General features: G+C 36.4%; 1 protein-coding gene across 1 annotated transcript; it reads left to right on the top strand.

Annotated features, from left to right (window-relative positions):
- The first annotated feature begins 9,429 nt into the window (after positions 1–9,429).
- On the top strand, positions 9,430–10,548 carry LOC109173356 (F-box/kelch-repeat protein At3g23880-like). The gene has a single exon (XM_019322593.1). It carries the CDS (start codon positions 9,430–9,432, stop codon positions 10,546–10,548), a length of 1,119 nt encoding a protein of 372 aa, XP_019178138.1.
- The last annotated feature ends 3,727 nt before the right edge of the window (positions 10,549–14,275 follow it).

The following is a 14,275-nucleotide window of genomic DNA, read 5'->3' as shown; positions in this document are numbered from 1 at the left end:
TATATATATATATATAGAGAGAGAGAGAGAGAGAGAGAGAGAGAGAAAAAATTTCAATTTTGATCCACTGACTATTGCACTTTTGTTAATTGCAACACTTGACTTTCAAAAATATTAATTGGGTACCTTGACTATGCGATTTTTATCAATTTTGGCCACGCCGGCCAAATCTCAAAATGGCCGCCCAAATCTCACCGGAAAAACTTAAACATTTTAAATAAAAAGGGAAAAAGTGTCATTTCATGTTATTTAAACATCCTTTGGGCTTCCTTCTCTTCTCCGACATCCTTGGTCGCCGACATCTCTGCCGGAAAGACATTTTCCGTTCAAGCTATTAAGACGATTTCCATACTCCACTAGTGCTGCATGATTTGAAAAATTCCTTTGCCAAAAAAATGTAAACTATGTTTCTACATGATAGAGGGCAGCGGCTATCCAGACTCCAGAGAGACCAGAGACGTGAGTGAGGAAAATTCCTTCGCCAAAAAACCGTAAACTCTGTTTCTACATTCCATTTCCATTTCCTTCGCCAAAAAAACCACCATCCTGCAACAAGTCAACAACAACCTCCGGGATATTCGATTCTGCTTGCAACGCCCCTCAATTCAATAGCGACAGCGGCTATCCAGAAGGTGTCCAACCACCGCTTACCGGAAAAAAATCACGGCACCAATCACTGTTTATGCAAACTGAAGAGGGCGGAAAAGAATGTTGGCACCAGAGGTGTTGAGGAAGAAGAAGAAGCAAATAATTTTTTAATTTTTTTTTAACGTAAAATGACTGTTTTCTTCGATGTCGACGAGTTCTTCTTCTTCTTCGATGTCGACGAGTTCTTCTTCTTCGATGTCGACGAGTTCATCTTCAAATCCGTCATGGATTACCTCTCCGCCTTCACCCAGTTCACGATCAAGCAAATGTCGATGTCCAACAAGCTCTGCCTCATGGAAGACGCCGGAAAAATGCACAGGAAAATGGGGGTTCGACATCGGAAGGAACAAGGCGCCGAGAACAGGAAAGGGGTTTTAATTTGGTCAATAAGTCAATGTCCCAAATTGGAAAAGACGATTTTGCCCCTTCTAATTTAGTTCAAATGTTGACTTCACATTTTCCGGTGACAATTCGCTGGTAATTTGGTCGGCGTGACCAAAATTGATTGAAATCGCATAGTCAAGGTACCCAATTAACATTTTTGAAAGTCAAGTGTTGCAATTAACACAAGCGCAATAGTTAATGGACCCAAATTGAAATTTTCTCTCTCTCTCTCTCTCTCTCTCTATATATATATATATATATATATATATATATATATATATATATATATATATATATATATATATATATATACATATATATATATAGTGTGTGTGTGTGTGTGCAGTGTATATATATATATATACAGTGTGTGTGTAGTGTGTGTATATATATATATAGTGTGTGTGTGTGTAGTATATATATATATATATATAATACAGTGTGTGTGTGTATATATATATATATATATATATATATATATATATATATATACACACAGTGTATACACTGTATACATATATATATATATATATATATATATATATATATATATATATATATATATATATATATATATATATATGTATACAGTGTATACACTGTGTGTATATATATATATATATATATATATATATATATATATATATATATATATATATATATAGATTATTTTATATATACTATCAAATAATGTACCTTCAATACACAAATAATGTACATTTAGTATATTAAAAATGTATCCTATATTCATGGTCCACACAAGTTGTATGGACTATGGTCCATCCAATAATGATTGGATATTACACGGGCCAGCTCAACAATCCATGAGTTGGCCCAACTCAATCCAATAACCCGATAGGGCTAACCCAATGAGTTTACTTTTTTATGGGATTGATCTTTTTGGGTTTTAGCCCTGCAATTTTTAGTGCTTATTAGGCCAGCCCATTGGTTCAGGGCTAAATTAATAGTGTGTGTGTGTGTGTATAAATATATATATACATATATATATATATATATATATATATATATATATATATATATATATATATATATATATATATATATATATATATATATAGAATAAGGCTCATATGCGGCAGTGGCTTTAGGTGCGGCGGTGCGGTCATATCAGCGTCGTCCATTTTGCTTAATCTAACGGCAGCGGCTAATTTCTGAAGATTTAAAGATTTAAGCGCGTCCTGGTAAGTGGGGGGTGTTATGGTAATTCTAGTGGTTATTTATATCGGTCGCTTGTCAGTATACACCAACAGTGTTAACAAAAGACACCAATTGTGTTAGGAAAAAACACCACAATGAAATGCAGAAATACACCAAAAAACACACAGCACACCCAAAAAATACACCATATAACTCACCACCCCAATGGTGTATTCTGAACACTGTGTGATGCTTTTAGTCATACCTAGTGGTGCGTTCTGGTGATGCATATCTAATTTGTGCATGTTTTTTTGGTGTGCATTTTCTAACATGGATGGTGTATATTTGTATAACTATTAGTGTGGTCGCACTGATCGCTCAGGAAGACACCAACACAAATTCTCAAATACACCACTGTAAGATTAATAATGCACCAATAACGAACATAAAACACACAACACTATGATTTGATATATTCTGGTGCCCAATGACGACTTTAACCTTGCAGTTCGCGTACTGTGAAAACGCGCGCGAAAATATCTGAAAAGCCTGAATGATTGTGATTCGTTGGATTTATCTAATCTAATTGCCTACAATTAACCGCACCGCCACACCTAAGTGCACTGCCGCACTTGAACCTTCCTCTCTCTCTCTCTATATATATATATATATATATATATATATATATATATATATATATATATATATATATATATATATATATATATATAGATTATTTTACATATACTATCAAATAATGTACCTTCAATACACAAATAATGTACATTTAGTATATTAAAAATGTACCCTATATTCATGGTCCACACAAATTTTATGGACTATGGTCCATCCAATAATGATTGGATATTACACGGGCCAGCTCAACAATCCATGAGTTGGCCCAACTCAATCCAATAACCCGATAGGGCTAACCCAATGAGTTTACTTTTTTATGAGATTGATCTTTTTGGTTTTTAGCCCTGCAATTTTTAGGGCTTATTGGGCCAGCCCATTGGTTCAGGGCTAAATTAACATCCCTAGTCAGACCCCTCGCTATTCACTAAGGGCCCGTTTGGTTCACGGAATAGGCCGGGAATGGCATAGCATTCCCAGTAATAGGCCTATTCCTTTGTTTGGTAACCATTTCTATTACCAGGAATAGTATTCCTCGTAATAGCCTATTACCTCAAATAAGGTAATAGCTATTACTAGGGGCCTCCCTGGTATTAGCCTATTACTGAATGCTCAGGAATAGATTTTAGAATCTATTTCCTTTTTTACCCCTTTCTTTAACCTAATTTTTGTTCATATATATAAATTTATCCTATTTCACCACCGTCGTCGCCACCACCATCACCACTGCCACCACCGCCATCGCCACCACCCCCACCACCATCGCCGCCGCCGTCGCAACCACCACCACCACCGCCACAACCGTCGCCCCCCCCCCCCCCCACCACTGCCACCGCCACCACCACCGCCACCATCATCACCGCCACCGCTGCCACCACCACCGTCGTCGCCACCACCCCCACCACCATCGCCGCCGCCGTCGCAACCACCACCACCACCGCCACAACCGTCGCCCCCCCCCCCACCACCACCGCCGCCCCCACCACTGCCACCGCCACCACCACCACCATCACCACCACTGCCACCATCATCGCCGCCACCGCCGCCACCAAAACCACCACCGCCACAACTGTCGCTGCCCCCATCACCACTGCCACAACGTCACCGTCGCCGCCACCACCGCCACCACCGCCACCACCACCATTGCCACCGCCACCGCCACCACCACCACTACCACCTCAGCACCACCACCAACGCCGCTACCACCGCCACCACCGCCGCCGCCGCCGCCACCACTACCATCGCCACCATCACCGACACCATCGACACCACCACATATTTTTATAAGGGTATTTATGTCTTTTAAAACATATTTCATTTCTATTCTTTAAACCAACCAAACACGATAATATAATCCTAAAGTCTATTCCTTCTACGAACCAAACAATAGAATACAATTTCTATTCTATTCCTTGCCTATTCCATTCCTTATGGAATAGCATTCCTATTACCTCAAAATTCATTCCGTGAACCAAACGTGCTGTAAAGGCTGCGATGCACTGTTCATAGCTCTATTAGTATACGTGGATGACATTCTAGTAACAAGTGGAGACATTAATCTCATTTAAGAACTTAAAGTTTTCCTTGATACAGCTTTCAAGATCAAAGATCTCGGAACCTTGGGGTATTTTTTGGGAATCGAGGCTAGAATGTGTGACTCCTGGTTGAATCTCTGTCAGCGGAAGTATACTCTGGATATCTTGAATGAAGCTGGCTTCCTTGACCACAAGCTTGCTAAAACTCCCATGGTCCTAGGCCATCGCTTAAAACATGATGATGGAAATATTCTTGATGAAGTAGCTTGTTACAGAAGGTTGGTAGGCTGATTACTCTACCTCACAGCAACACGGCCAGATATAAGCTTTACCGTCCAACAGTTAAGTCAATTCATTGACGCCCCTACTGACAAACATTTGATGGTGGCTCACCGTGTCCTCTGCTATATCAAAGGTGCTCCCCGCCAAGGGCTGTTCTATCCAACCAGCAATATCCGGCAGCTTAACGCCTTCTCAGATTTCGATTGGGTATCTTTTGTGGAGACTCGAAAATCTGTCACGAGTTAATGTGGTTCGTGAGAAAGTCACTCAAGGTCTCATCAAGTTACTATCAATTTCATCATCCAACCAGGCAACTGATGGGTTTACAAAATCCCTTCCAGTTTCTCCTCATCAATTGTTTGTATCTAAGCTGGGCGTTCAAGACCTACACGCTCCAGCTTACAGGGGTTGTTAAAGCACTGATAATGGATGAGGGTAACCATCTTCCTGCATGTAAGCTCTTTCTTTTGTCCAACAAACAATGAAGATATATTTTTCACAACTTCTCTGTAGCTTGTTCCTCATAGGTTCTTATTAGGTACCAACTTCTCCTCCAATACCTTCTACCGTTGGAACTTCAAGAACATTCCCGTTAAGTTCTGGTATATAGGGTGTTTCTCTAATTTAGCCCTTTTTATTAGTTCAGTACCCTATACAACTTTATCCACAACCTTGGGAAACTTAGGTTCTTCTACACCTCTCTTAGTTCCTTCTAGTTAGTCAATCACCAGGTTGATAGAGTCGTTGGCAAATTTGCTCTCATCGAAAACGTTATTGGATGAGATTTGAACATTTTCTTCCGGTTGTTCTTCTCCATCCAGATTCTCCTTTGTCTCCGAAATTTCAATAGTGGCTCCAACATCTTATGATTTCTCCACTCCTTCCGGAACAACTGTTGGAACATCTATTCATTTCGGACCAACTTCTTCTGATCTCTCTATTCAATTCCTTCCAAAGTAACTTCAGCTTGTGGCCCCCTTCAACCATTGACATGGAAGACTGTCCAGGCACCACAGTTAGGCTTTACTCATGTTGAGCTCTGGAGAGATGGTTGGTAGCTTCTAGATTTCACTGATCATAATTATCTCCGTCAATGTCATGGATAGAAGGCCGTTATTCTTTAGCTGTTTTCTTCTTGTTCAACATATAAACATTTTGGATCAAGAATTCTTCTAAGGGACTAAAGTTATAAATTTTAGAGTGCATTTCATCTCTAATTATGTTGTAGACTGCCTCTTCCATTGTACGCATATTGATAAAACATATATATTCTTAACTATATTTTACTCCATACTTTAGCCTATTTTGTGCATAATATAAAGTTCCCCGAATCATGTGTGTATTGAGACTTATTTGTTTGCTTTATTGTCTTAGGCACATTTATTCACAAAAATTAAAGAGGGAAGTATTTTGGGGCATTTCCGGTCAATTTTGGAGTTAAAGAACCGTTCAAGGACTGGAGCAACAAACGAAGAGCACACTAGGAGAATTAGCATGGCCACCAGGTCAAGGCCGTTCTTGAAAGATTTTACACAACCATGCTTTAGGTCATGCCAAATGGAGGCAGTGTGCACTTCATTTTAGGCCGAATTAGGTCGTGCCACTATGGGTAATCTGAACAGTATTTAAACATGTTCTATGTTGTATTTTAGGGGAGGCGAACGCTAGATAGTTTCAATCGGCTTCGCTTTATTTCCATTCATCTTTTAAGGCTAGACTAGCTTAGATTACATATAAACAACACATTTTCCAATCTTTTAATCTTGGATTGAAGTCAAATTCAACCTCAACATTGCATCTACATAGAGAAGCTTTTCCATACTCTTTCTTTTATTTCCTCTACAATAATGTTCTTAATATTCTTATGTGCTTTTTACTTGTTCTTCTTTTTGAAGTGTAAGTAGTTCGATATGGAGTTTGGATTAGCGATTAATCCATTTCCTAAGTGCTGGTTATGTAGATTTTGCATAAGGGGGGAAAGTGGGGACCCAAGATTGCCTTTGAGCTTAAGAGTTTGGGATTGAGGCGTCATGAAAGTGGGGCAATCTCTTGCTCTAATTCTAGGTCGAAAGATCTTTAATTCTAACGCGCATTTTGGATGACATCGTGAATTAGGTATTTCTCCCTATTTTTATCAGGTTGTTCATGCTCTTAATTAGGATATGGTTAACGTTAATCTGGTAGAAGGTGGGGCATGAGATAAGACTAGAGGTGTAGCCATGTCGCAAACCTTACACAAGGGTTATGTGCTTTGCGCGATGAGCCTACACTATGCTATTTGCCTTGCACACAAGCATGAGCATGCCAACATATATTAGTGCCTATGTACCGCTTGGGGTAAACCACGTGTGATTATACAAAGGTTTCATACATGGAGTCATGTGATGATGTGGTTCAAAATTTTATGGCACATCCCGGCCCACGATCTAAAACATTTGATGAATTAGAGCAACAGTTCCTTAGAGATTATAAAAAACCGGTACAACTTATGTCTGCGTCATCATCATCTTCTCATTCTTTTAATTCAATGTCTTGTATATCCCTTTAAGTTTGGTACTTGTCCAAATATCAAAGACACACTTTCGAGACGCTGTATGGTAGTCACTATCTAACACCTTCCTCTAAAACCCCATGTTGTCATTATTACTACAAATTATATTTTCCAATTCTATGCTTTGCCTGGACCAAAAAATCATAAGTGATGTATCAAAAGTAATAGAATGCCTAATTGCTAACAAAAGATTCATCAAATTAAAGAAGAATAAAACACACATGAATCTAAAAGACTAACAACACGTTTGATTCGTTGATTATGTTTAGAATGGTATAAAAATTTTATGAGTACGCTTATTCGATCATTTTTTATGTTTATATATTCTTGAAAAATACTATTCACAAGAATATGCAATCCTTGAGAATAAATATCTTTTATTATATAGGGCATTCAGAATTTCTATTTCTAAAACGAACCAAAACCTAAATACAATTCCTAAAATATATACATTTCATGAACCAAAAACGGAATTTAATTCATAGTCTATATCTCGCTTTTTGATTCCCTATTGAATATTATTCTTTTTCCTCAAAACTCAATTATTTAAACGAAATATACTTTAAGGGTTACTCTGTATAGATTTTTTTTTTCAATTTCCATTTTCTACATTTCCATGTTGTACACTCCTTACTTTTTCTACATTAACAAACAAATAGACTAAATTAATTCTCTTTAAGGAAATTTTTTTTTGTTGGCCCACACAATTTAATTCCTCCAACTCCATTGTGTAACCGTAACGCGTTATTTGTCCGTTACCATTTCCCCATCTACCTCCCTCCCTCCCTCCCTCTCCCTCTCTCCCTCCCTCCCTCTCCCTCTCCCTCTTCCTCCCTCCCTCTCCCTCCCTCCCTCCCTCTCTCTCTCTCTCTCTCTCTCTCAAGTTTGTCTCCTCTCATTTTAATCTTCTCTCTCGCTCTCAATCTCTTTTGACTCTCATCTCTCGATCGAAAAAAAGGTTTCTATACATCTATCAACCCGATCTCTTCAATCATCATCGAAACTCCTTAGATTGAGAAGGTAATCTCTAGTCTCATCCCCTTTACTAGCTATAAGACTTGAAAGTTTTTTTATTAGCCTAGATGTATGTTCCATTTAATTTGAACCACAAAAAAATTGTTTTCTTTGTAAAGAAATTGAAATTGTGAAAACATTGACAAATTCATTTCGAAACATGTTTTATTGAATACATTTTCTATTTTTTCAAAATTTTTGTTACTTAAAACACCAGCATTTACAAACTTGTCCGTCATTAAAAGTGAAAAAGAGATTACCAAAAAAAACTACCAAACTTCAAATAGCTTTTGAGCAATTTTGATATAATTCTCTCTCTCTTCATCTCTCTCTCTCTCTCTCTCTCTCTCTCTCTCTCTATATATATATATATATATATATATATATATATATATATATATATATATATATATATATATATATATATACACGCACACACACGCGCACACAATTAAAAAAATTTCAAGTTTACAATTTCATTAGAAAGCTATTAAATGAGTTCAAATCTATTTAGTTATTAATTTGTAAAATAGGAAACTAATTTGCACTATTTTTTTCCTCATAAAGAAATAAAAATGTAGTGACAATTGATAAAAGTATCAAGTAATATTATAAGTATGTAAGTTGTTATATATGGAATTGTGGTTAGGTAGATGGGATTGAGTTAGAAATAATTGTAAAACAAGTAAAAGAAATATGAATGCAATAGATGCATATGTTGTAATGGGTTAGTAGACAGTTGTGGAGCATTGGTAGTTGGGGATGGATTAAATAGGTAGGTGATAGCTAGTAGGAATAAATAAATATGTTATGGTGCGGAAAAAGAATGTGATTATATTATACGAATATAGGAAATAGTGCTGGTAGGGGTAGGTAGGTGGTGTTTGATGGTTAGGTAGGTGGGTGAAGGTAAAACTATAAGAATTAGTGAAGTGAATATATATATATATATATATATATATATATATATATATATATATATATAGTTAAACTAATTCTCTAATACTATACATACAGAAATTAATCAATGATGTAACACTAGCAATATTTATTGGAATTTTTTTGTAATATGTATGGCTTTTATTCTTTTTGTATGTACTCACATTTAAATTTCTTGTGGATATAGTGACAAATAGATCAGAGTTGGGTTAAAATATATAATTATATATATATTTTTTATTTTCAGATAACAAAAGGAATTTTTATCTAAGACACACAATCAGGATGCCATTCCCTACTCCTAAGCGCCATATGCAACAACAAAATTTGAATGAAGATATAATCACAGAAATCCTTAAAAGGCTGCCTGTGAAATCTCTACTGCAATTTAGGTGTGTTTCAAAAGTTTGGCGTGCTTTAATATCATCTCCAGAATTTGTCAAATTGCACTTAAATTTTCATTCGAAAAAGGATATTAAGGTCATGACATATAGCAGTGTAAATCGGATTAGCTATATGTCCTTGTTTTCTATTACAGAAAACAAGCAATCATCATTTCGAAAGTTTATTACATATGACCGCTCGGTCTTAATCCCTGAAGATGGTTTTGAATTTTTGGGTTCTTGCAATGGGCTCTTTTGCTTTCGTGCTAAATCGTATCAAATAATGATTTGGAACCCTTCATTAAATGGAAACGTCAAGACAATCCCAGACGTATGGCGGTTCGGCTACATAAGCATATTTGGATTTGGATACGACATGCATAATGACGACTACAAGGTTGTTTATGCTTATTATGGTGACAATAATAGTGATGAATATGTGGTTTTGGTGTATAGTTTTAAGCTTGGGTCATGGAAAAGAAGTGATAGAGGGTTTAGTAGTGGGTTTGTTTATCCCAGAATTGCTGTGTTTGTGAGTGGTAGTCTCAACTGGTGCAACAACAACTTAGATGACAGTGACTGGAATTGGAATATAATTTCTTTTAATTTAACCACCGAAACAGCCAAAGCTATAGCGTTACCCAGCCATGAACATGGGGATGCCATTTGTGTAGGTGAGTCAAGAGGATTGCTTTTTGCAGGTTTTCATCTCAAACGTCAAATGGAAGTTTGGGTGATGAATGAGTTTGGAGTTGAAGAATCATGGACTAAACTAGTCTGCATTTCAAACTTACCAGTTCATCATCCACTTCCCCGGGGTTCAAAGAACACGGCATACATGGCTCTGTGTAATGCTAAACTCGCAATTGTACATGTTTCGAAAAATGGTGATATTCTAATGATGGTTGGGCATCAGTTGAAGCTCCATAGACCTAACGCTAGAAGGGGTAAGAATTTTAATATTCCCTATGATCTTGGTTATTTGGTTACTAGTTATGTGGACACTCTTGTTTCACCATGACCGGTCTGTAAATTAATTGTTCATGTCATGTTGGAGGAGAAAATTTTGCTTTTTGATGGGTTGATTTAGAGTTCATCAATGACTTTTATAATCGTGTTGAATTAAGTATAAAATAGTATTAATTTTTTATTGTATCATTTGTGTATGAGCTTTGTGAAGTAAATTTTCCTAGCCATGTTTGGTGAAATATAGATTTGTGTGAATGCAAAGGTAAGATAGAAATATTTCTAAGTTAAATTTCATTGCATTTTAATGTTTACCCACACTGCCGCACAGACATATATAGTGTAAAGGGTTGTGACTTTGGGCCATTATATTAACTACCCATTACGGACTTGGGTGTGAGGCGATACAGAGAGAGTGTGAGGATGGAATATATGTTGAGCATAGAGGGGTAGGTTGACCCATGGGGTTTACCAACTTACCGCTAAGGGGCGGGGGGCGGTGTCAAGGCCAATGGTTCCTACAGTCCGAAAAAAAAGGGTCTCCTGAAGTCCCTGAACTCCTCGAGCTATAGTAGTGTGGCTAGTGGGCGTCGAGCACTCTCCATCGTGTCAGCGGTGCCCCGTGCTACTGGGGCGCTGGACAAAGGGGTGCGACAAGGGGCTGGTGAAGATGGTGGAGGAGGGGGGTAAGGAAAGAAGGGGCGAGGTAGATTATTACAACTAAATGTTCATTTTTGTTATACTAAATGTTCATTTTTTAAAGATACATTATTTGATATATACTATCAAATAAAATAATAAACGTTTAGTACACAAATAATGTACATTCAATATATTAGAAATATACATTTATTTATGGTCCAATTAATTTGCCTTTATTCCTAGCTCGTTATTTAGGCTCTTTCATTTATTATTTATCTATTCCTTGAATTGTAATCTCCAGTCGTATATAATCTTTTGAACTTAAGGCTCCAATTAATAATTATTGTTATAAATATTCTATTAGTGGCCATTAATCTTGAGACTCTCCATTTTCCTTCTACTTAATATATTGTTTATGTTAAGCATATGAAGGGTTGTATGGATTAGTATAAATACATGTGAAGGCATAATGAAATACAGTACTCATGTTTGTGCTCTACATCTTGTGTCATTCTTCTCTTCTTACATCTCTACACTTTATAATCTTATATATATATAATCTCCGGGCAATTACCGTGTAATCATCACGCAAGAACCAACGAGTTGATAGGGCGAATTACAACACGTTATCAGCACGAGTCTCTATTGTAATCTCCGGTGAACGGTACTATTGGTTCATTTTCCCGTGCATTTTGTTTTTTTTTAATCATATGCCATTGTTTATATATAAATATTATGTGTATATATGGCTATGAGTTTGGTTTGGAACCTTCAATTATTGTTTCTATAAAATGAGTGATTATTCTTCTGGTTTGTTAACAACTTTTGAGTGATGAACCCCTCATCAAGACATTGTTAAGAATTTGGGTAAATACATGAATTTGTAAATACATATTATTTTTATTTATTCTCTCAATTCTTGTATATGAGTTAGGCTCTATATGAACCACGAATCCATGGTGCTTTGAGATGGTAAATACATGTAGTTATATGCCAAATTGTATGTATATGTATCCATGTATGTTCTATGACTATGGATATCGAATGCATAATCGGTCCTTATTATATGTTTGCATCGGATTGCTGTGTTTGTATTAGAATGCTAAGAAACATGTATGCATATTTATGTAAAAGATGTTTCTTCATCCATTGCTTGAACATGTATTCAAAATATTGATTTTTTTTTCCAAGTTGTCATATTGCTTCCTAAAGTTGCATCAAATGATGATCTTGTAGATCATGCCTTTCATAGAAAATTGTGAATGATTTTTTAATTAAGATTGTTAAAGTTTACTTTGTGGAAGCTTAAGAGTGAGTAAGACTTTAAAGCTTAATTGATGACTTGGGAGCATCAATTTGGTGTATTGGAGAATGAAATACCACTCGTTGCCTGTAGCGCGAGTTGATGCTATAAACACGAGTCGATGCTTGCTGCATCAATTCGGTGTTTTCGCACCGATTCGTGCCTTGTTGCTTGTAGCACGAGTTGATGGTATAAACACGAGTCGATGCTTGTTGCATCAATTTGGTGTTTGCCTCACCAATTCGTGTCGCACCATTTCGGTTTTTGTGTATATTCGAAAGATCAATTTGTTTTCTGATTTTATCTTTTGACTTCATCTCGGAAAGTTCATTTTGCATCTAGAAGATGTTAAATTCCTTATTTTGCTATAAACATGTGATATTATGAATGTATATGAGAACATATGATATATGTTTTGTAGATTACGTATTCAATTGTCAAATGTGATTTTATTGAGCCCGCTCATGTCGATAGCAATTATTTCATTTGGGCTTTGGATATTGAAATATTTTTTTGGCATCCAAAGAATTGAGCCAAGCTTTTGTTGCTAAGTCACAGAGCACCGACGCCCAGAAGGCACAAGCTTTCATTTTCATATGTCACCACTTGAACCACGATCTTAAAAATGAGTATCTGATTGAAAAAGAACCCCTTGCATTAATGGAAGTCCCTGAAGGACTATTCCGACCAAAAGTCATCAAATGTTCTTCCCCAAGACACATTTTGACTAATTTAATCTCATGTTTAATTTTGAGATTATAATGTAAGTCAATGATTAACTATAATTCAGCTATGCACAAAATAGTCTCGCAATTGAAACTCTAAACAAGAAGTTTCAGATAAATATTTAATTGAAAAGACATTGCCAACTTTTCATGCGAGTAATTTGTACTCCAGCAGTAGTACAAGACAACAAATTATGCGAAGTATCCTAAGCTGATTTTAGCACTCCTTGTGGCTAAGAATCATAACTAGTTGTTGATGAAGGATCAAAAGTGCATGTCTGGTTGATTTTGCACAGGTGCTTGAAGCACATAATGTTACCTAGTTGAGTAACTTTATAAGGGGTTGCAGTCGAGATTATAATCGGTGTGGTATGAGTTTCGAGCTTAGAATAAGAAACAAAGTGATCAAGATATTCAAGGACGACCAAACTCATCGAGGCAAAATCCTAGCCAGAAGCAGGTTTGCTAACAATTGGGTCTGAAGGGCATTGATCCCTACGTGTCGCGCATCAAAGCATTTGGTCATCGGAGAATGAACCTCATCTTGATGATTCTAGCTAATTTGCCTGAAGCAAATATTGCGATAAATGAAGATAATGAAATGACGAGGTATTGATGAAGAAATGATTGGTGTCATGATAATGTTTTGAACAATGCATGAAAATATATTCATGGCCAAAAAAAAAAAAAAAAAAAAAAAGTTAGTTCATGCCTGAAGCATGAAGTATCCGAGTAGTTAGCTCATGCTTGAAGCATCCGAGAAGTTAGCTTATGCCTGAAGCATCCGAAACGTTAATTCATGACTGCAATATTCGGAAAGTTAAGTTATTTTTTGACGCAAATTATTATGAATGCAAAGTTATTTTACTTTGTTGTTTTTCACTTTTTCCCTGCTAATTTTACTACTCGAAGTGACTATTCGGAAAGTTTACTTCTATAAGCTTAACTTTCTAATCTTACTTCTTGAAATTTAACTTTTTGAATGTTTTTTACTTTCTGGAACTTTATTTTTCGGATGAAGTTTACTTCTCGGAGTTACTCCTCTTAGTTTGCATGCTTATTTATGAAAAAATTTTCTCATGCATGCAACATGATTTTCGTATGAAATTGAC

Source organism: Ipomoea nil, unplaced genomic scaffold (assembly GCF_001879475.1).
Source record: "Ipomoea nil cultivar Tokyo-kokei standard unplaced genomic scaffold, Asagao_1.1 scaffold0480, whole genome shotgun sequence".
Taxonomy (NCBI): Eukaryota; Viridiplantae; Streptophyta; class Magnoliopsida; order Solanales; family Convolvulaceae; genus Ipomoea; species Ipomoea nil.
Note: the sequence above shows the minus strand (reverse complement) of the source record. Positions and strands in the feature narration are given on the sequence as shown.

Bases quoted from the DNA above. Each gene is read 5' to 3' on its own strand.
- LOC109173356 (XM_019322593.1), top strand. From the start codon at position 9,430: ATGCCATTCCCTACTCCTAAGCGCCATATGCAACAACAAAATTTGAAT.